We start from the raw sequence: 21780 nt of genomic DNA on the forward strand, positions 1-21780 counted from the left end.
TTTACGACATCATAAAATTATAACAGATTTGAGGTGGTATTGAATTTATACGATGTGTCACAAGGTAACCCAACCCTGTACCTGTCTTTGTCATAGTGAACAATGCTTGGGTCCCAAGTGACAATCAATTACACGTTGCTTAACAGTAACAAAAAACAAAAAAAAACAGTAATTTTGGCCTCTCGGCTCAGCGGTCGCAATCCCTAGAAGGTCCCATGTCAAATTGTCAATGACCCCGACTAGGCCATGACACAACTTTTTTTCCCTTATTTTCTCTCATTAGGGTGAACCACACAGGTGTTTTTTAGTGTCAGTTTGGTATTTTACAGTTTTTGCCTTTTTAGTAACTTATTAAAAAAATATAATTTTTAGTAATTTTTATGTTGTGTGTGACGAGCTAAAAATTAATATTAAAAAAGATTAAAATAGATAAGACAAAAAGTAAAAAATCAAATTTTTTTTATTTACCCAAATGGATACTTATTAAGGTTTTGTTAGCAGAAGAATTCAAAAGGGGCATAGAAAAATAACAAAAACTAATAAAAATATAAAATTTAGATTAACAGAGATCATAGGTCTACTCGAGTAAATAAATTGCATGTATTATAAAATTCTACATATACAAGAATTATTTTTATTTGACAAGACAATAGAATTTTCGTTTTGTGGAATCATTTTATGATAAAAGACAGAATGGTCACAGCCTTGCTGTGACAAAAAAGTACCATCGGAAAGGAGGCTAGTCACATGGATTGTGATTATTATTGATGAGTACTACTGCTGCTACTACTACACCTTGCATGTTTTCCTAATAATCACCCAAGTTGCATGATATAAAAGGATGTGCAAAGCAGAGTGGAGATTTTTACCGTTTAATTTCATCCATTCGAGTACTCACCACGTAGCTAATTAGTAATTACCACGGCACCTTTAGGTTGATTTATTGATATCTCTCTAGAGGGAGGTAGTATATCCTGTTACGAGTGTATGCTTCCTCCTTCTCACAAGATGGTGGAACCAACAGCTGATGGGTCTCACCAGTTGTGAGAGGAGAAAAACATACACCTGTAATAGGGTGTATTTTCTCCTCTAGAGGGAGGGAGAGAGAGAGGAGTCTTGAGTTTAGAGTTACAGGAAGACAATTTATTATTACTTTTTTTTAATAAGTATTATTTTTAACCATCTAAAAAAAAAGAGAAAAACCACATAATTAATTTATAATTTTAATACTAAAAAATCATTTTTAAGTAGTAAATCATGTTGTATATATATTAATTTGAGCCAATCCTCACTTTTATAGAATAGGATATATACTTCTGTTTGTCTTTTGTTTTCGTGTAATAATTTTTTTTTTTTGGTAAAAGAAAAATGGGTAGAGGAGGTGATTAGTGTGACTTCCTTACTTGAGCATGACCTTACCCACTCTCAGGCAAGACCTTATATTTCCAATCGGTTTAAGGGACTCACTTATTTTTTAGGTTGACCGTTTGAGATGGAAATAGGATATAAGGAATACTAACACTAAGTTAATTGTTTGAGGCTCAAATCCAAGACCTTAGACTTATTGCCCAATATCTTACCTACTTGAAATAAGCCACCTCCTGAATGTTAGTGTAATAATCGTTTTATATGGGACAATATGTATGAATGTAGGCACTTCACGTGAGTGTCTTAGCTAGGACTACTCTATATATAAGGTAATCGGATTATATAAATAAATAATAAAACTACCTTTTTCCAAAGAAAAAAGAACAAAGAAAAAAAAAGTAGAAGTAAATTCTTTTTAATTGTTTTTTTTTTTGGAGGAAGTAAATATTAATAAGCTAATGTTTAAATCAAAAGATCAAATAGAATGATTTGAGACAAACAGAAAAACATTGGGAACAAAATAAAGATGCTTTCAAATATGGCATTAAATTATGGTATTTTGTTTATTGTTATTATTATTTTTTGCAAATCGCAATTGTATCGTACGCCAGCTGCTGTAGTCCATTTTGTTTTTGGCTTTTGAGTTGAGAGTTGAGAAGCTTTTACGTTGAACAATGAACATGCACTTTTGTCGTGTAACACTTCCCTATTTCTATACGCCGAGTATGGCACAACTTTTTTCTTCCTTTTGTCGTGTAGTGTATTTGGGTAATTAATTATAAGTGTATTGGGTTATATGTGTATTGTCTAATAATTTATCAATGCTCGTATTATAATAATATATAATACATATCCAACAAATAAGATCGAACAAAAGCTTAATAAAGAAAAGTGCTTAATTTAAAATTTAGATATAAGAATATAATACATTTCTGAAGGCAAATAACATAAGGGTGGCACTTTGGCCTAATTGTTAAGTCTCAAATGATAGTGTTCTAGCTAGTGGCCGGTTTTAATTAGTTCTCATAAGATCCATGAGACTTGTGTGTGGGATAGAGAATTATATTAACTCAAAGATTAATTTAAGTATTTTAAGAAGGATTTGGCTTCTGTCCATTGTAGTGAAGAAATAGACGGAAACATAACACATATTCCAAATTGGCCATGTGTTGGTCTTGTGGTCTGTCTGCATTATTGGAATCCTGTACACTAATGTCTAAACCATTTATTTAAATAATAAAAAAAAGCCCCTCAATGAATGATGAAATGTGAAGCTGTTAATTTATCCTAGGGTCTGGAAGCACCCTCACCACATGATAGATTGGCAAATCTAATAAATTGACCTGATAGATAGAGCGGGATCGATGTCTTTGTAGTTTTTGCAATGGTGACAAATAATAAGTAATGATTCACGTGGTGGAAATTGGGGTCAAGGTGGTTGTGTATGATTTATTTATGGTGACAAATCTTATAATTTTTTTGGGAAAAATATTTATTTTTCCTTTCAGGTAAAAGAAGATGATGATGATGATGATGATGATGATTATATATATATATATATATATATATTTCAGTGGACTAGAATTAGATTATAACCAAAATATAGAAATGGAATTGAATGGAAATGATTAATTATGTTTCCAATATTTAATAAACAAAAGAAAAAGGATAAATTGATGCAAAGAAACCAAATTGTCGATGCATGCTTAGGTGATTGCAATTCGATTCTTGTCAATTTGGTCGGTGATTTTCCATTTTTGAAGAAATAATTAGAGATCTTCCAAAAGAGTCTGTCCCCTCTCACCTAAGCTGAGGGTAGACATGAATTGATATCATGTATGTATGGGTCATGGCTCATGGGTCCTGCACATAATATTTGACTCTCATCTCATGTGGATGTAATAATTTCCCACAACATTCCTGATGTGGATTTAATACTTTTCCACAATTTTCTTGGATTTTATAACATCATCATCATCATAATATTAAAATTCTTGGCTTGTTAACTAGTATTTAGTGCAGCTGGTGCAATGCAACTAGCAAAGGGGGAAAACATTAGTGTAGGTGCAATGCAATAGGTTTTATATATGTAACCTACTAACCTCTGCTTTTCCTTTACTTAGGAGGGTCTCTTCATATTTACTTATTTCGTCAATTGTAGCCTTTTTTTTTTTCCCCTATCGGCCACTTGTTTTCCTCTGACAAAAAAGAAAAAGAAAAAGGAAAGGACAGGAAAGAAAGAAAGAAAGAAAGAAAGAAATTAAAGTCCAATTTTAATAATTTGCAATTTACCCAAAAAAAAAAAAATCGATTCTTATTGTCAAGAAATCAGTATGGTTGGAATGCATCGTTTTTCTTTATCTTTGTGTTATATACTTATATGCATATGCCTTGATTAAGTAATTTTATAGTTCAAGTTCTCATAAAACTTTCAAGTTTCTTTTTTATTATTAAAATTTGTATCCTCATTCATAAGAAAACAAGATGAGAACTACTATCTCATAAGATGGGAAATACTATTGATGATAGGTAGCATCCTAACATCTGATTGATTATTATCTTGAGAAAAAAAAAAAAAGATCTTTGAACTGTTTTTAATGCAAAAACAATCTTGGATTTAGTTCCAGGATCAACTTTCCGAGAGATAGAGAGATGTGTTTCTTAATTGGTCTCCTCTCCTGTCACAAAAAGTTCAAAACAAACCCATCACATGATACTGGACAATTATAGAAAATATTTACCAATGCAACTTATTTAGGTTCAAATCTCCTGTTTTAAGGGGGTGAAAATAATCCATGTTGGAGACTCGAATAATCCAGCAGAAGTCATCATCAGTTACTGAAAATTCAAACTCTCTTTGAATTTTCAAGTTGTCAGGAATATGCAATAATCATTGGTAAGCAATACCCATTAATGTGTACCCTTACTTTTAGCTGTATGATTCTTTTATTTATTTGTCAAATTACAAATGGTGAAGTTGAGAGCATCTTCGATTGAAAATTCCATCCTACTTTGCTTTTCGTGAAGAATTCTAACACATTGAAAGTTCCCACCCAAACCCAACAATCATTTTCTTCAAAATCGACCATACTAATTACTATAGCAGCAAGGAATAGTAGCCAAAACATATACGCCATCTAAAACTGACAGTGATCTCAAAAGAAATTGATGAATTTATAGATTTTTTCTTTTAAGTAGAAAATGAGATATTTTTTATTATTATTATTTTTTGGGGACAGAAAAAAGTTAAAGAGGTTTGTACTATATAAGAAAGACAACAGAAAAAACAAAACTAACGACCTCTACTGTTTCATGAACCATGATTTTTATTTTCCACATGGTGTTATTGTCAAAATAAAGTGGTTGTGACAATAATATTCTCGGTCTAGCTTCAGCTTCAAGTGTCCAATGTCCAGTGTTGTAAGTTAGTATAGTGACTGATGATGCCGAAAAATCACCAATAAGTCGCAAGTACTCTCAAATCGAAACAACACCTACAAAATGAAAAGAGAAGACCTAATAGAGAGCACCGGTGTGGTGCCGGCTAAAAACCCTCCGAATTTCAAGTTAGAACTTTTCACAACCTTAGAGTCCCAGATCTGAGTCAATAATGTGTACCTTGATTTATGATGGTTTTGGAGTATTTATAGTGGTGTAGGGTTAGCATCCATGCCTTGACCATGAAGTCCTTTTCTTCTAGAATTGGAACTCTTTCCTTTTGGATACCTTCTAGAGTTCTTTTCCTCATAGGAGTTCTTTGATCAAGGCTAAACGTGTGAAGCAAGAATTCTTCTTATACACGTTCACGTGGAGATCAAGCAAGGCCACATCAGCCCTAATTATCTAGCGTGAATCCTATTTAAGGTTTCTTGGAAACAATCCTAGAAGGATAACCACTGCATCATACTCGTCCGTCCACTGTGGATCCGTCCTCCTTGGGCATGTTAAATATGAACCCGTCATCTTTATGTCGTCACATCAACCATGTAGATCCGTCATGTTCATTTTTATTCTCCTTCAGTTGCCCCCTCATTCCATGAGGCCGTCAACTTTCCTCTGTGGTCTGATGGAATGACGGTTAGTTTTGACCCTTGATAGGATTGTTTTGAGGGACACGTTGGAACAGTCATAAATGAGCTAGGGACACGTGGTGTTCCAGCACTGGTGGTTTGTTGGAATCGATGCGCCCCTTCGTTTACCGTGTCGTTCCCTCTATTTATACACTCCCTGCTTCTCTCATTTTTACATTTTGGAAAATTTGTTTGATTAGAGAGTAGTCGTCCACTATACTTCGATCCGTCGCATTATCAATTTTATAATATCGTCTCTCTCCTTCCCGTCAATATCAACATATCGTTGGGTTGTAAGTATCCGTTTATTTCTATCCATGTCTTCATATATACATATTTTATATATTTCTCATTATCATTTCTCTTTAATCCGTCCTCCGTTAGTAGAGACCTAGAGAGTCTTAGGATTTTTTTTATCCGTCACTTGTAGGTGTCAAATGTCTAGTGAGGCGTCAAGTGGTCAATCGTTTGTCCGCGAGGGGGTGGGCTATAAGGAGGTGTACCCGTTAGGTTAAGAAGATCCGGGCACCTCTAGCGAGGAGAGGGACCCGTTAGCCGGCTCTCCGTCCGATGTGGAGGATGAAGAGCAGGGTGTAGACGGGTCAGCGTATGATTCAAACGATGAACTAGACATCGTAGATCCTCCGGTTCAATCCGTCATAGGTCCAGATGGGCTCAGGGAGTTCGTCCTTCTCCCCTTGTGGACGGTGAACGATTTTGTTTCTTCCATCAAACAATCCCACTTCAATACTCTTAGACAAAAGTACCAGATACCCGACAGCATCCCTATCCGTCTACCCTCTAAATCCGAGCAATGCTACTATGAGGGCCTTAAAGACGTCGGGGTGTATGAGCAAATGCTCAAGGCGAGTCTTCGTTTTCCTTTAAGTTCCTTGCACCGTCGTCTTCTCCAATATTTGGGTCTGTCTGTCACCCAAATTTCACTGAACGCTTGGAGGGTTTTTCTAGGTGTTGAAGTTTTATACGGGGTAATGTTCGACAGTGCTCGGCGGTTGACAGTGGAAGAATTCTTTCATTGTTACCGTCCTGCGGAGATTGCTCAATCTAAGGGCATGTATAGTTTTGCTCCGAGAAGTCTGGTACTTAGGCTAATATGTGAAACACCAGATTCCAATGGGAACTGGAAGGGTCGATATTTTTTCCTTCAAGGTGACAATTGGATGTGTCACCCTGACGGCCGAGAATACATGCTTGTAGATACAACTTGGGGCATTATGCCTCTGTCTGGTATGTGCCGTCTTCTTTAATTTCTGTAAACCTTGTAGAAGTTTTATCCTAACAGTTGACTGTTGCAGCTCGTGATCGTTCGCCAATCTCCGTCGAGCAGTTTGGATTTCTTGAAAAAAAATTTCAAACTACTCGTCTATCAGAGAGGACGTGGATCAAATTAGTTACTTTGGACACCATACATTGGTACTGTGACAGTCCTGAGCTTACACTTGCCGCCCGTCGTTACGACAACCAAGTCCGTTCACGTAAGTTTTTGTAGGTTGTCACTTTTACCCGTCCGCTTTTTTTTTTTGTTTTCATATAAGTTGATGCTTTGCCCGTCCACTTTTTGCAGAGATGGATGCTGCTAGGAGGAGAGCACTTATTAAGCAGCAAGCTGCTGTTAAGAAGAAACAAGAAGGTAACCTTCCCCCTAAGACAGGTTTATCCATTCAGTCCGCGAAAAGGCAACCTTCAGAGAAAGTTGATTGTCACTCGAAGAAGCAGAAGTTGGTGACGGGGTTGGTTGCCGTTCAGGGGTCCGGCGAGTTAAAGATGCCCCCCAAGTTGGGCATAGGCAGGGGTAAGGGTCTAATGACCAATCCGGACCCCGTCAAGGAAAGGCCTCCTGTCTTGCTCCGTGAAGATTCGCAATATGCCCTCCACAAAGTTACTTCCATCCTCACTGATGAAGACTATGAGGATCTAGGAAATCATGCGACGGAAGCCATGGGAGAGACGGCCTTATATAGTCTTGCACAGGTTGGTGCTGTCAATTTATTATCTCCGTCATATGATAGTGTAGATTCTAACTCTTTCATACTGGTGTAGGGGGTCCTTATGGCGAAAGGATTAATGGACCGTTGCCTTACACAAGAAAAGACTTTGGATTGCGTCCGCGCGAAGTCTAAAGCGACGGGTGAAGAGTTAGATGAGTTGAAGCTCTGGAAACACCGTCATGAAGAAAAGCTTAAGTTATCCGAGCAGGCTCGTTCTGATTTGGAGAAAGAGGTAGAGCTGCTGAAGGAAACACTAAAGGCCAAAGAAGAAAGCCTTCGTCAAGCCAAGATCGAAGCCATCCAAGAGTACCGAGACTCTGAAGCTCTTGTTAGTGAACTGGCGACTTCTTTTGCCGACGGTTTTGATGACTGTATCCGCCAAGTTAAGGCTTTGTTTCCGGACTTTGACCTTTCTCATATCTCTATTGACGGTGAAGGCCAGACCCCAACTTGCCCCGTCAACTCTGAAGCGACGGAAGACCTTTTTGGCAGAGATCCTAATGACGGCGGGGTTCCAGATGAGACTACGGCAGACAACAATGCTCAACAACCGTCAATCCACAGAGAGGTGGACGAGGGTAACACCGTCATCTTGGAGTAGCAAAATATCCGTTTTTGTATTAGGAACAGTTCGTAGTTTTTTGTGCTATTTGAACTTTTTGTACTAGTCGCATTTCTTATGTACTTTGGTTAAACTATTTTGACAAATCCGTCCATTTCATGGTCGTAGTTTTGGTTATTTTGTAACCGTTCAATTGGATGGATATTCTTGAGTTAACTTGCCTATTTCGTGGAATAAAATTTTATCCGTTGCAAGACAATCCGTTCACACTATACAACTTTTATCCTTAATAGGTAAACCCGTCCATGTTGTGAATATGAAGAATTTTCAACCTAAATATGACAATCCGTCCACTCCGTGGACTTGAATAATTTTCATCCTTCATGGGATGATCCGTCCACTTTGCGGACTTGAGTAATTTTCCATCCTTTATGAAAGGATCCGTCCATTTTATAGACTTGTTTAATTCTCATCCTTCATGGGAGGATCCGTCTACTTTGTGGACTTGGATAATTCTCATCCTTTATGGGATGATCCGTCCACTTTGCGGACTTGAATAATTTTCCATCCTTTATGGGAGGATCCATCCACTTTGTGGACTTGTATAATTCTCATCCTTCATAGGATGATCTGTCCACTTTATGAACTTGAATAATTTTCCATCCTTTAGTGACTAAACCAACATCATAGATCATGAAGGTGGGCTTGGTTTTTAGGTCTAGTGCGACCTGGTTAGAAGGTGATTGAATTGGACACTACAGTAGCCTTAAATATGAATGTAAGACAAAAACGAAATAAAAAATGAGAGAGAGAGAGAGAGAGAGAGATAGACTATGGGTCCCTACCAGTTCCAGCCGACCTGCCACTACCGTAAAATGTCCACACTACCCCTAACTCAAGTATATAATAATAATATATAATTTAATTTACTATTAAGTAAAGTAGCTTTTCTCCTATTGGGTATTGCTTTCTCGCAGGTTGTTACTTGGTAGTAGTCATTAATAGTAGTAATAAATGAGTGCTTAGTAGATAATCGTTAAGGTCAAACTTTTTATTATAACCTTTCAATTTTTTATGGATGTAATCACGTAAATTAGTATCTCTTCATCTTTTAAAAATCTCCTTGATGATAAGATAAGTGTTATTTCTCGAAAATGGGGTACAACGAGTCTAATATTAATGTTAAAGTAAATTAGTCCAAAGGTCAAAGCAGGGATAATAAACAACTAGTCCATGCCCTCCCACTACCGTTATTTTCTGGCAACGTTGCTGCTTACTTGTTCTTATTTATTTCTATTGAAAACTGCAAAGCTTTCACTTTGTTGTGGCATTTTGTTTCCGCTATATCTTGAACAGATATGAAGCAACGTTCAAAGCAACATCAACAAGAGGTAACTACTCCTCTTTCTTATTCTTGTTGACGTTGTATAAGACACGTTCACATATATGTAGCTGTTTTTGGTATTTGGGTTTTGGATGACAAAGAAAAAAGAGGTAAAAACATTGCAGAGGAGTAGGGCTGAACTGTATTGTTTCGATTGGTGCGTGCAGCTGTTCTGGCCTAGAGTTGTTATGCGTAAATGGCTTAACATCACCACCCAGGACTCTGATTTCAGTGCTGACGAAGATGAAGATGAAAATGAAGAAGAAGAAGAAAAAGAAGTAGAAAATGATGATCAAGGCCAACAACAACAACAACATGACACTAACAATTCCAATCCTCAAGGTCACTCTCTCTCACTACTCTCTTTTTCTAGAGCTTTATTTTGAATTTTAGGAACCCATTAAGAGTTTTGGTTAATTGGTTCTGAATATGCTATGGGGACTACTGGAACTGGTTCTTATAATTCTTTTTTTACCTGAATTTATTGGAAATTTTGTTTGTAGATGAATTTTGAGTGTCAACCGTAAGTGAGTCTTTGTTCTGGGCTGCATTTTATAGTTTTGTGTAATGCATTTTATGTTTTGGCCTGACTATCAAGTGGGTGTTTGTAGCGTTTGGTCAGTTGGGAAGACGATTGAGGCCTAGGGGCAACAGAGGGTATGGTGGTTTTGTTGGTCTTAATGGTAACCTTTCAAGTTCACAGTTTCAGTTTTTCTAAATTGGCACAGCATGATCAAGATTTCCTTCTTTATTAGAATTTTCAGTGGCTTCTTAAAATTGTACCCATTGGAACCCCTTAGGGATTCTAACCAGGGAGCACGCAAATCCCAAAAACGCATAGGCAAAACTTATTTCGGTGATGGAGGAAGAGATACCATTTGACTCTGCTCTTGACAACTTTTAATTCTTGAATTAAGATCATTCATCCCATTTTAAATTGTGCACAGTTGGGTTTGATTAGAATTTCTTATCTTTTGGAATTTTAGAAATTTGATTTTTCAAGTGGAATTGGGTTGAAACAGTCAAAATAGTGGCATTGGAAATTGGGTCTCCAATGCTGGCCAAATGGAATCTAGTGATTTGAAATTTAAAGAGAAGATTGCTTGATGTAATTAGTCAACTGTGCTTATTGTATTGGTTTAGTTTAGTTCTTAAATATGAATAAGATGGTAGCTGTATTAAATTATGTTACTGACATTAGGTGTATTAGCATTTTTTTCTAATCAACAAGTTGGAGAATACTTCAAACTATGGCAGGCCTTTTCTGGATGAATCTTGAGATTGACCGTCATGGTCCTCTTCCTGCTCATTCTAGTAAATGCAAATATCTGGAGATATTAGATTGAGTTGTTATATTTGGGGAGAGGGTAGAGAATTTGGCCCCCACATGATAATGGAATCATCCTGTCATATTAGATATGAGCCAGTTAAAAATTACTTTCATCTTCTTTTGGGGTAATGAGTACATTTTATGCAACAACCTAGTTGTTTAATTTCTGCTATCTTCCAGTATATATATATATATATATATTTTTTTTTAGTTTAGGTTAGTGGCTTACTGTAAAAAAAAAAGTAGTCTTATATATCATGTATATTTTCAGTTTTAATATTGTCTTCTCTACCTTATTTAATTTTTTATATTCTTGTTTGTGTTAATACAAATTTTAACAAACAAATTTTTATTTTTGATAAGTACGTATTATACTACTCTATTATTTTTAACATACTATTGTGTTAATATATATATTTTTTGGACCTCAGATGCTCTTCCAAGGTTAAGAAGAAGAAAATCAGAGACTTTTAGGGCACAGTATATTAACTCAGAGGAACTCAGGTATGGTACACTTAATTTAACAGTTAGTTAGATTAATTCGGGTAAGTGTAAAAGTGATGGTCTATCAGTCTGAGTTAGCCAATTATTCTAATATCTGGTCCTTTTTTTGTCCTAGAATATGTGTTGGGACTTGGAATGTTGGAGGGAAACTTCCACCTGACAACCTAGATATTGATGATTGGCTAGAAATCGATGAGCCAGCTGATATCTATGTGATTGGGTGAGTGTATGTTTTCTTGAATTTCCCTTGGTTACTGATATTACATTGAAATACAATAAGTTGCCATGTTATTTGATTTTAGTACACGTATAGTTTGTGCAAAGATAATTGGTGCTTCCGTATTTGCTTTAGATTGTGCTCGCCTGCTTTGTTAACTATCATAGTTGTTGATATTGCATTTATCTCAAAAAAAAATAAAGTGTTCTTCTTCTGTTTTAAAATTTTAATATATTGTAGCAGTCTCTATTCTCTTTATCTGTTGCTTATATTCAGGAGTCTTTCATAGAAGCATGACTTATGCTTTATGTTTACAGTCTTCAGGAGATTGTGCCATTAAATGCTGGGAATATCTTTGGTGCTGAAAGCAACCGTCCAGTTCCAAAGTGGGAAAACTTTATTCGTGAAACACTAAATCAAATTCGACCTATAACAACCAAAATAAAAAGCTTCAGTGATCCACCTTCTCCATCAAGGTTCAAGCCATCTGATGATATCCCAGGAATAGAAGAGGAGGTATTGTTTGAAAGTGATAGTGATGTAGGTGAGGAAGTTCATCCATTTGATGAAGATTCCAATGGTTTTGATGGAGTCAAGGATAAACCAATCACCGAGAAAAGCACATGTTTGAATTCTGGAGTTCCAGACAGTACTGGAAGTGCCGGATTGCCAGGTGAACAAGAGTTGGAGAGGCAATTTTCTTCTCCAAAGAGGTTGGATAGGTTAAATTGTTTGCGGACGGAAGATTCAGTAGATGTGGAAACATCAGAAGGTGAAAACAATGGCAAATTAAACAGAATGCTTAGTGGAACTGAAAGGATTGGTTTGAGCTGGCCAGAGCGTCCTCTAAACTTGCTATCTCAGCATGTGTTAGAGAGACCAAATTCCTTAAGACCGATTAGATCCTTTAGTGGAACCAAGTCTTTCAGAACATATAGTTCTTTCAAGTCAACCACAAATGAAGTGCCATCACAGATAGCTTTGCTTGCAGAAATTGACCTTGAGTCTCTTTTTAAGAGGAAACGAAGATCATCATTTGTAAGGATAGTAAGCAAGCAGATGGTTGGGATTTTCCTCACTATATGGGTTCGTAGGAGCTTGCGTAGACATATTCAGAACGTAAAAGTGTCTACTGTTGGTGTTGGTGTTATGGGCTACATTGGTAACAAGGTTTGCTTCTTTTCCTTACATCTCTTTACATTTTTGTGAATTCTTTTTGACTGTTCTGATTGTTTTTTTTTCATTGTTAGAGTAATGGATTTTATTTTGGCATTACTAATAAGTTTCACTAAGAAAATACAAAAGGGATATAATCCTAGTACACAGGATGCATACAAGAGAAACTCCCAACAAAAACTGTTTTATTTATTTATTATTTGATAGTTAGAAACACCCAAAAATAAAATTAAATCTAAAGTTCAGAAGATCAAGGAAATCCGACATGTGCGAAAAGAGAATAAACAAGTAGTTGCTGTCCAACAGTAGAGAGACATCAAGAACAAATTTTTAGCCTCCTTACTGAATACTCACATACCTCGAAGATACACACATCCCTTCTCTCCAAAATTGCTAGATTTTACACAAAAGGAATTGACTTTCAAATGTCATCATTGCATCCTCTTAAGAAAATTTTCTTTCTAACATGCCAATAGTTTTACCACTGCTCTTGGCATAACCCTCCTAACCCTGAATAAACAAAACACAAGATGCCAATAGTTTATCACGCCAATTTCACAGTATGAAGAAATAAATGATTTATTAACCCCCCACTCGATCTGCACATACAGCACCAAAAGCAAAGAGTATTCCACACTTGTTCAAACTATCTGTTGTAAAGATCTACCCCAACATGTCACAGGGTTTTACTTGCATTGCATGTAATGTTAATTTTTAAAAATTTTTTATTGTGGGCTTCATACAGCTGTTGTGTGATTTGTATTCTTCCAAATTGCCATATTTTTAATGCCAGTATCATTATCACATCTTCATGGCCTAAGTTGGAGTATATCAAAGAAAGGGATTGTGGTAATTAATAACAATAGGACAAAATTGATTTTTGGTCCCCAAAGTTTACAAGTTGAGCGCTTTCAGTCCTGAAAGTTTCAAATGCTCTATTGGTCCTTCCGTCTTGTTCTGGTAAATTTCATGTGTAGATGGCTGATGGAGCAATGAGGTGACCTATTTTTAATGACATGGCTTTGATTTACAGCCCCCCCAACACCCCCCCCCCCCCCCCCAAAAAAAAAAAAAAAACACAGCCAGTTTACGCTACCCAAACCTGTATTTTGAATGACATGGCATCGATTTTTTATATTCACTGAAAAGATGGCAGGGATTATCCAGATTGCATCTTCAATAGAAGAGCAAATCTTGTATTACATCTTTACGTGCTTCTTTACATACAATTGTTAGGCACTGAATTCCTTCTAATCTCTATGCCTTAGAATTTTAGGCTTCCCCATTGGGATGCTTTTGAAGGATCTAAAGTGGAACCAACTAATGAAACATTGTATTTTGTACAGACTATGTGAATTGTCCCCACTTTTATCCATTTAGGTCGAAAACTTTCTCCTCCCTTTCTTATTAATGATTTCATAAGCTAACAGTAGCTATTACATCATCGATTGCTTAAGGCCTAATGTCAAATTGTGAAGTTTCTGTTTAGATTGGTGCCGTGTAATTAATGAATCCCCGACAAGCTTTTTTGGAAGTTCTCGTGGGTTGAGACAAGGTGATCCTTTGTCTCCTCTTCTTTTCCTTTTGATTATGGAAGTTTTATCTCGGATTTTGAAGAAAACTGAGGATAGTGGTCCGCTTCGTGGTTTTCATGTGGGACCAGTTAACTCTATCGGGGTTCGCATATCACATTTGTTGTTTGCAGACAATACTATTTTGTTTTGTGATGCTTCTAGAGATTAGTTGTTGTCCATTAGGCTGGCGTTGTCTTGCTTCCAAGCTTTTATTGGTTTGAAGGTAAATGTGGGGAAGAGTGAATTTGTCCCGGTGGGGGAGGTTGGTAATATAGGTGCTTTGGCTAACATTCTTGGTTGTAGGGTGGGTAGTCTGCCTATGAAATATTTGGGAATGCCTTTGGGCACCTCGTACAAGACTGCATCCATTTGGAATCCTATTTTGGAGAAGATGGAGAAGAAGCTGTCTGGTTGGAAGCATCTATATTTGTCTAAGGGTGGTAGACTTACACTCTTGAAGAGTATCCTCTCTAGTCTTCCTATATACTACCTATCCTTATTTACCATCTCTGCAGTTGTGGCTGACAGATTGGAACGTATTCAGAGGAATTTTTTGTGGGGGTCTTCGGAGGAGTGTTATAAACATTCTTTGGTGGGTTGGGAGAAGGTGTGTTCACCTCTAGAGATGGGTGGTTTGGGGGTTAGGAAGTTAATTCACTTCAACCAAGCTCTTTTAGGGAAATGGTTATGGAGGTTTGGCCAAGAAGGAACTTATCTTTGGCGGAGGGTTATTGCCACCAAATATGGAGAGGGTCAAGGGGGGTGGAATACTAAAGAATGCAGAAGGGCCCACGGGTGTGGTCTTTTGCGTGGTAATGACGGTTGGGAGAGGTTCTCGGTGATGGCTCCCACACTCTTTTTTGGCATGATAGGTGGGTTGGGGATACCTCACTTAAAATGCTCTATCCTCAATTATATGCGTGTTCAAATGACAAGGAAGCCTGCATTTCTAATTTGTTGGGTCATCAGGAGGATGAGAGTAATAGATTTTGGAACTTGAGATTTTATAGGAATTTTCATGAGAGGGAATTAGAAGCTGCTATCGCTTTCCTAGATTTCATTCAGTCTCGGATTCCAAGAGGCATTGGGTGTGATAGTCCCCATTGGTGTCTTAATGGGAATGGTAAGTTCGATATTCGGTCTTTTTATAATAAGATCAAGGGTACATCTCTCTCTAGCTTCCCTTGGAAGGGGATTTGGAAAGTCAAGGTTCCTAAAAGGGTGGCTTTCTTCTTGTGGACTGCAGCCCATGGTCGGATTCTTAGCTTGAATAATTTGATGCTTCGGGGCCTCCCTTTGGCTAATAGGTGCTGTATGTGCTGTTGTTCTGTAGAATCTGTGGACCATCTTCTCATTCATTGTCCTATAGCTTATTCTTTGTGGGTGCAAATGTTACAAGTTTTTGGGATTCAATGGGTCATGCTAGGTTCAGTGGAGAGTTTGGTGTTTTGTTGGAGTAATTGGTTGGGGAAATTTTCTTCGGACGTATGGAATATGGTTCCTAGCTGTTTGATGTGGGTTGTTTGGATGGAAAGAAACCAGCGCTCCTTTGAGGCTATAGAGAAATCGCTTTATCAGTTACAAGCTCTCAGCCAAAGTACTCTTTTTGAATGGGCTAGGTGCAGGGGTTCTTAAAATTTTTCTTCTACTCTAGAGTTTCTTACTTCCCTTAGAAGTGCTCCCTAAGTTGCTTTTCTTATTTCTGTTGTTTTTGTATGCTGCTTTTTGTGTTCACCATCATGAACACCTTGTATTTGCGGTTTTCATTGTTTCTTCATGATTAATATAATTCTTAGTACTTATAAAAAAAAAATGAAGGTCAGAAGCTGCATGTTAGGATCCATGGGGCTTTGGCAAGTATCTAAAACTTGAATTTTGTGCCTGTCAAGCATGTTTATAATTTAAAACTGTTATAATTATGGTCAAATGATTAAATTCACCATCGCTTAACTGTTTAAATTTTTGAGACAATCGGTAATTTATCATGGTATTAGAGAAAGAGGTCTTAAATTTGATCTTTGTCTCCACTCTACCTCTCATTTAATATATTAAAAACTCCCACATGTTGGGTCCCATTTACTAAGGGGGAGTTTGGGCACACACGTGAGAGGGAGTGTTAGAATTATGGTTAAATAATTAAAGTTATCATTTTATAACAGCTTATATTTTGTGACAATTGGTAATTTATCAAAAACAATATGTCTCCTATGTAAGAAATTATGCCATAATTATCAACTTTAAAGATTAGATATTGTCTACATTATGCATGCATTTGAAACTTTTTGGATGATCACATCAGAACTTCTATGTGGCTTGCAATCTTTTGATGTGAATATTTATTAATATTTGAAGAAGAAAGCATACCTTGCAACTAAATAATGAAATCCTAGGTCCTTGCTTCCCCAGCCTCATGATTTGATATTCAGAATGTAGATAGTAACTGTTAATGTAATTAATTTTGATGGGTAATATTAATTTTTTTCTGTTTTCATTTTTGAAATCCATGTTAGCTATGGCAGTCTTATAGATTTCATGACAGTTGTTCAATTTTCCAGGGTTCAGTCTCTGTCAGCATGTCCATATATCAGACCCTTTTTTGTTTTATATGTACCCACCTGACAGCAGGGGAAAAAGATGGAGATGAGCTAAAAAGAAATGCTGACGTGCATGAAATACATCGAAGGACTCATTTTCATTCGTATTCTGATAGTGGGCTTCCCAAAAGCATCCTTGATCATGAGTAAGTATATGCCATACCATTGCAAAACTTTGAACTTTTCTCTCTCTCTCTCTCATTTCTTGACAAGGATTTTTTTTTTCTTTTTTGGTTTATTTGGTGGTATCCTTTCTCTCATATGATGGTGGAAATAGTTAGGACACGTTTGGTACACTGTAATGGTGATTACAATGTAATAAGAATAAGTATTACAAGTAACCTATCAAAAAAGTATTACAAGGAACACAAGAAGCTGTAACGGAATAATTATTTATATTCATCTGTTTGGTGATAACACAAGAATAGAATTCTTAATTTGTATCCTTTAGTTTGGTACAATATGATAAAGGGGAGGAATGACATCATATTTTAGCCAAATTTCGTAATATACCATTTAAGAAAAAAATTATATTTTTACACTTTTTGTAAGTTATTGTTATGTATAAATTGAAAAAAAAAGAGTATATAATTAATATTATTGTTATAGGCTGAAAATTAATATCTCCACAAATAAAAAAATGATAATATATCCAATGAACTTTAAAGTCTCAAAATAACAGCAAAATAATAATTAATATTTTTTTGTGCTTGTACTGTTATCATAATAATTCAATCTGTAATCACAGCAAAATAATGATGTGGTATAATCATAATGATTTAGTTATCCTTAGACATAACCCCTAAATATACAAAAACTGCTATCATAATGATTCAGTTTGTATAGACGATTATATCGCTTGGGTTGAGGATGTACCTGATGTTGTTGCAGAACAGCTTGAACTTGATGTATTACATTTCAGTTTGAATTAGTTAAAAAAATTTATCTTGACTTCAAATAAAAAATGGTTCAGTTTGTACTCACAAAAATTAATGAATTGCTGCGTACATGATTGAAGCCACCAAAAAAAAAAATCTTCTAAACACCAAAGGGAGAGAATACCTGGTAGGGAAGAGCTTAGCGGCAGGGCATGGGGGTTTTGGGGCTTTTTATTTTTTTATAGCAATTACACAGGCTAAGAGATAGAAATTACACTCCTTTTAATAAGAAATAAATATACTTCATTTTAAAGAATTGCTATTCCTAAGGAATAACTATAACTGGTAATAAAAACACAACCCAACAATTGAATGGTTATTCCTAACTCCTAAGGAATAACTTTTACATTACAGAGTCTATTACAATGTACCAAACGTGCTCTTAATTCTGTAAAGAAGGGATTTCATTTGCTAATGTGGTAGTTAGGTTCTATTTATTCAGCTGCAATTCTTTGTTCGTTCTTCAATGTGAAACATCTCTTCTGTTATATTCTGTCAAATAGCATTGTTTAAAGCTGCCCTTGAGTTGGGTCAGCTGGTAAAGGGATGGGATGGGACTTTCATAAGTCTTAGGTTCAAATATTATCAATCAAAGTGGAAAAAGAAAATAATTGTCTAGAGCTCTTTAGTTTTAGAGTGACTTTTTCCTCATAATTTTATGTTCTAAGTGCATGTTATCCTAATAATTTCCTTGTTCAAGTCCAAGGGGTTATTTAAAGTTGTCATAATCTAAATGCATCAGTTTCCATCATATTTTTGAGGAAAAATTTCTAAGTCTACTACACATAGTTCAGATATTTCTCTTGCTACTCTAGCGTTGTAGCAAAATCTGTTGGCACTCGTATTTCTCTTCTATCGCTAAGTTTTGGTGGCCTTTTTGTCAAAGGTATTGGGCAGTCTTTGGATGGAAGAGTTCATGGATACTAGTTGACCATCCAAGGCATTGAACCTAGTGTTCCAATTCTCAACCTTTGCTCAAAGGTTTTGGATGACTTCATTATATTTTATAGGGTTCTGTGCAAGGAACTAAAAGGAGTTTTATGTTGTTATGGGAATTCAAGTATGTTCTTAATAGAATCATAAGTGAAAACTAGGGTTTGTGGATTTAGGGTTCAAGTATGTAAGGATGTGTGAGAACGGATGTGGATTCTTGTGGATGTGAGGACTAGGATGAGGGATTTAGGACATGGTAGGGTTGGGTGAGGCTATGGAAGAATGTATATGATGATTTTGAATATGATTGTGGAAGGGAAAATATACTAGGGTTGAGATGGTGCAATTAGGGTTAGGGTAAAGATTATGGAAATGGAATGGGGAAAGCTCTTGTATGGAAAGATGGATGAATGAATGGAAGTGTGTGACTTCTTTGGGAGAGTCACCTTCTCCAAGTGAGACTACTTCAATGGAGTCTCTTCAGTCAAACAAGACTATTCAAGTCTAAGCACACGGATGATGAGCAATTTTATTCAATGCATAGAAATGAGAGTACAAGCATGTATTTATACTACCACAACCCTACTCTCAATGGCCACATGGCTCTATCTTATTGGTTCACTAATCTCCCATGTGCAACCATTAAATTCATCGTGTAAATCTATAAATTACACATGTGATATATGTGATTATTGTACAGCACTTGGTCCATCTCATCTAACCACTTGGTGAGTATCCATTGGTCTTAATGACCAACAAAAGTAGGTGCATCCAATATCACCATTGCGCACAAGGCTAGGAGTTTTTCCAATCTGGAAATAGTAAATAGAGCCCACTAAAGAAGCTATTGGCACAATAACTAAATAAAGAGAAGCAACACACATGCCATGCACTGTATGAACATTAAAGGATAGCCCAATATGTTAGCTCGTGAGTTAGACCACGTTGATTGGGACAGCCTAATACTTTAGAATTCCAAGTCCAACTATATTGTTTTGTGGATATTGGTGCGAGCTTGGGTTTAGTTGCTGGCAGTGGTTGGGTTATGGGGTCTTGGTGGTGGTGGCTTGGGTTTTGGGTTTTTTGTGTTTGGAAATTAGGTGTTTGCAGGGATTTTTGCCTTAGTGGTGAGGATGGTATTGGTTGACAAAGGAGGGTGACAGTTATGGTGGCTTTCTTGGCTTTGCTTGAAGACTGGATTGGGATTCATTCTTTCACTAAAATTTGACGCAGGGCAAAACCAAAAGAAAAAATAAGATAAACCTAGGAATCAAGACCAAGTGAGATAAAAAATCTTAAGAATCAACACTTACAGTTGGTTGGATTCAGCACCAACCAATTGAAAAAATTTAAACTGAAATTTTATTCTTCATAAACATTTTTCCCCATAAGAGTACAATAGAATGCTTATATAGACTACTAGAAGTCTAAACTAAACTCTAATCCAAATTGACTTGAATCAAAGCCTAATTATTAAATTATGAGAATACCCTTTAATTTAGGATATTAGATAGAATACTAATAACCTAATTATCTAATAAGACCTAAATTAAAATCCAAATGACTAATGATAAAATATATTTGACTTCTGAAATTTAAAAATAAAAAAATAACATAAATAAATAAAATTGTCTTTGTGTTTCTTCATTTTTTCAGCTCAGTATACTTAAAAAGGATGTCTTCATAGATCTTAAATTGATGCTAATGATGGTTGAGCTACATTAATCTCTTTATAATGTAAAGTTATTCTTTCATTTTGAATGTGGTGTATTTTCTTGAATATTACATTTATATTTAAATTGGTGAGAAGAAAATATTTATGTATTAGTTACACACATGGATGTGGTAAAAAATTTCTACTGCTCAAATTGTACTAGCAGAATGAGAGATTGCTGATGTTTGTGTCAAATTTTGATAGCACTTCTGCAATTAAGCTAGGAGTGGGAATAATTGAATATCTGTAGCTCCTCATAGAGATACCATATCCTCATCCCGTCATATATTACAATAATCTGTCTGAAATGTCCTATATAAAAAAATATGTTTGATATTAAATTAATTTTCAGCTAATTTTCAATTTCGTTTTTCTGATATACTTCAGGAGTTATGTCTTCCTTATTTTAAAAATAATAGGGTTAATGACATTATCTTATTTTTTCCGCAGAAGGATAATTTGGTTGGGTGATCTGAACTACAGAATAAACCTGTCGTATGAGAAAACACGAGAACTTATTTCCAAAAAGGATTGGTCCAAGTTGGTTGAGAGTGACCAGGTAAATTATCAAACTTTTTATGATAATATGTATTACTGAAGTAATTTATATCCGTGTAGCACTCTAAATGCCCTGGTCATTTCCTGTTATTTACTGTAAAAGTGATAGGCTCACTTCAAATTATCTTCGATAGTAGGCCAAGAATGTATATTGTATTCATCAAGAAAATGTAGTAACTTGTAAAATGTGAAGCAATTGAAATTGTATTTCTTAAACGTTGCAAATTTTCTGGAATATCGCATATCTGGTGACAGATATGTGAAAAGATTTGTTAGCAATTAATTTAACATGTAATTAAATTTATTCATTCTGGTGACGGATAATGTTAGCATGCAATTATTTATTCCTTCTGTCCGTGGTTACTTCTCCATTATCTTTATTCATCTTCTTCACATGCAAAATTAACTAAAGAAAAAAACATTGCAACACAGTAGAATGTAATATGCTCTAATGGTCTTGGAGTCTGTGGCTATATTTTTATAATGGTTTTAATTTTCTGGATATAGTATATGAGAATTGAAGTTTCTAGATAATGCTCTTGCAGTTAGGCCTTTCTAGGTGATATATTATCCCAAAATAGAGATATATGCTAAAAAGAATGGGCAGATCAATGTTTTCTGAATATTGAGTATTTGCATTGCACTTGTTAATTTTTTTTCCTTATAGAGAAACATGAAAGAATTTACTAAAAATTAAAAAAAAAAATAAAAGAAATAAAAGACAATTGAATTGCAGAACTTAGTTTTAATATTCATAGAAACCAATGCTAACTTGAACCTGAAGCCATCAAGTTGAGTGTGGATCACCAATGATACCACCATATGACTGATTGTCCACCCCTTATATCA

General features: G+C 35.7%; 2 protein-coding genes across 6 annotated transcripts in view; both read left to right on the top strand.

The window, feature by feature from the left end:
* LOC142612374 (type IV inositol polyphosphate 5-phosphatase 3) overlaps nt 1–21780 on the top strand; it is a 30762-nt gene that overhangs the window by 3141 nt on the left and 5841 nt on the right. For 2 of the 5 annotated variants that reach the window (XM_075784481.1, XM_075784475.1), the window contains 8 exons: nt 9366–9400; nt 9561–9735; nt 10005–10076; nt 11155–11227; nt 11343–11447; nt 11762–12614; nt 16750–16934; nt 20824–20932. In XM_075784481.1, the coding sequence (XP_075640596.1) occupies nt 9368–9400; nt 9561–9735; nt 10005–10076; nt 11155–11227; nt 11343–11447; nt 11762–12614; nt 16750–16934; nt 20824–20932 (1605 nt within the window). In that variant the 5' untranslated portion in view covers nt 9366–9367. Of the gene's footprint in view, nt 1–8853; nt 9736–10004; nt 10077–11154; nt 11228–11342; nt 11448–11761; nt 12615–16749; nt 16935–20823; nt 20933–21780 lie in introns of those variants that run through there. The other 3 variants (XM_075784478.1, XM_075784490.1, XM_075784484.1) reach the window with 3 other exon arrangements.
* LOC142612399 (uncharacterized) lies at nt 7021–8268 on the top strand. The gene is made up of 2 exons (XM_075784499.1): nt 7021–7430; nt 7500–8268. The coding sequence occupies exons 1-2, from the start codon at nt 7026–7028 to the stop codon at nt 8046–8048; spliced, it is 954 nt and encodes a 317-aa protein (XP_075640614.1). The 5' UTR covers nt 7021–7025; the 3' UTR covers nt 8049–8268.

Source organism: Castanea sativa, chromosome 1 (genome assembly GCF_040712315.1).
Source record: "Castanea sativa cultivar Marrone di Chiusa Pesio chromosome 1, ASM4071231v1".
NCBI lineage: Eukaryota > Viridiplantae > Streptophyta > Magnoliopsida > Fagales > Fagaceae > Castanea > Castanea sativa.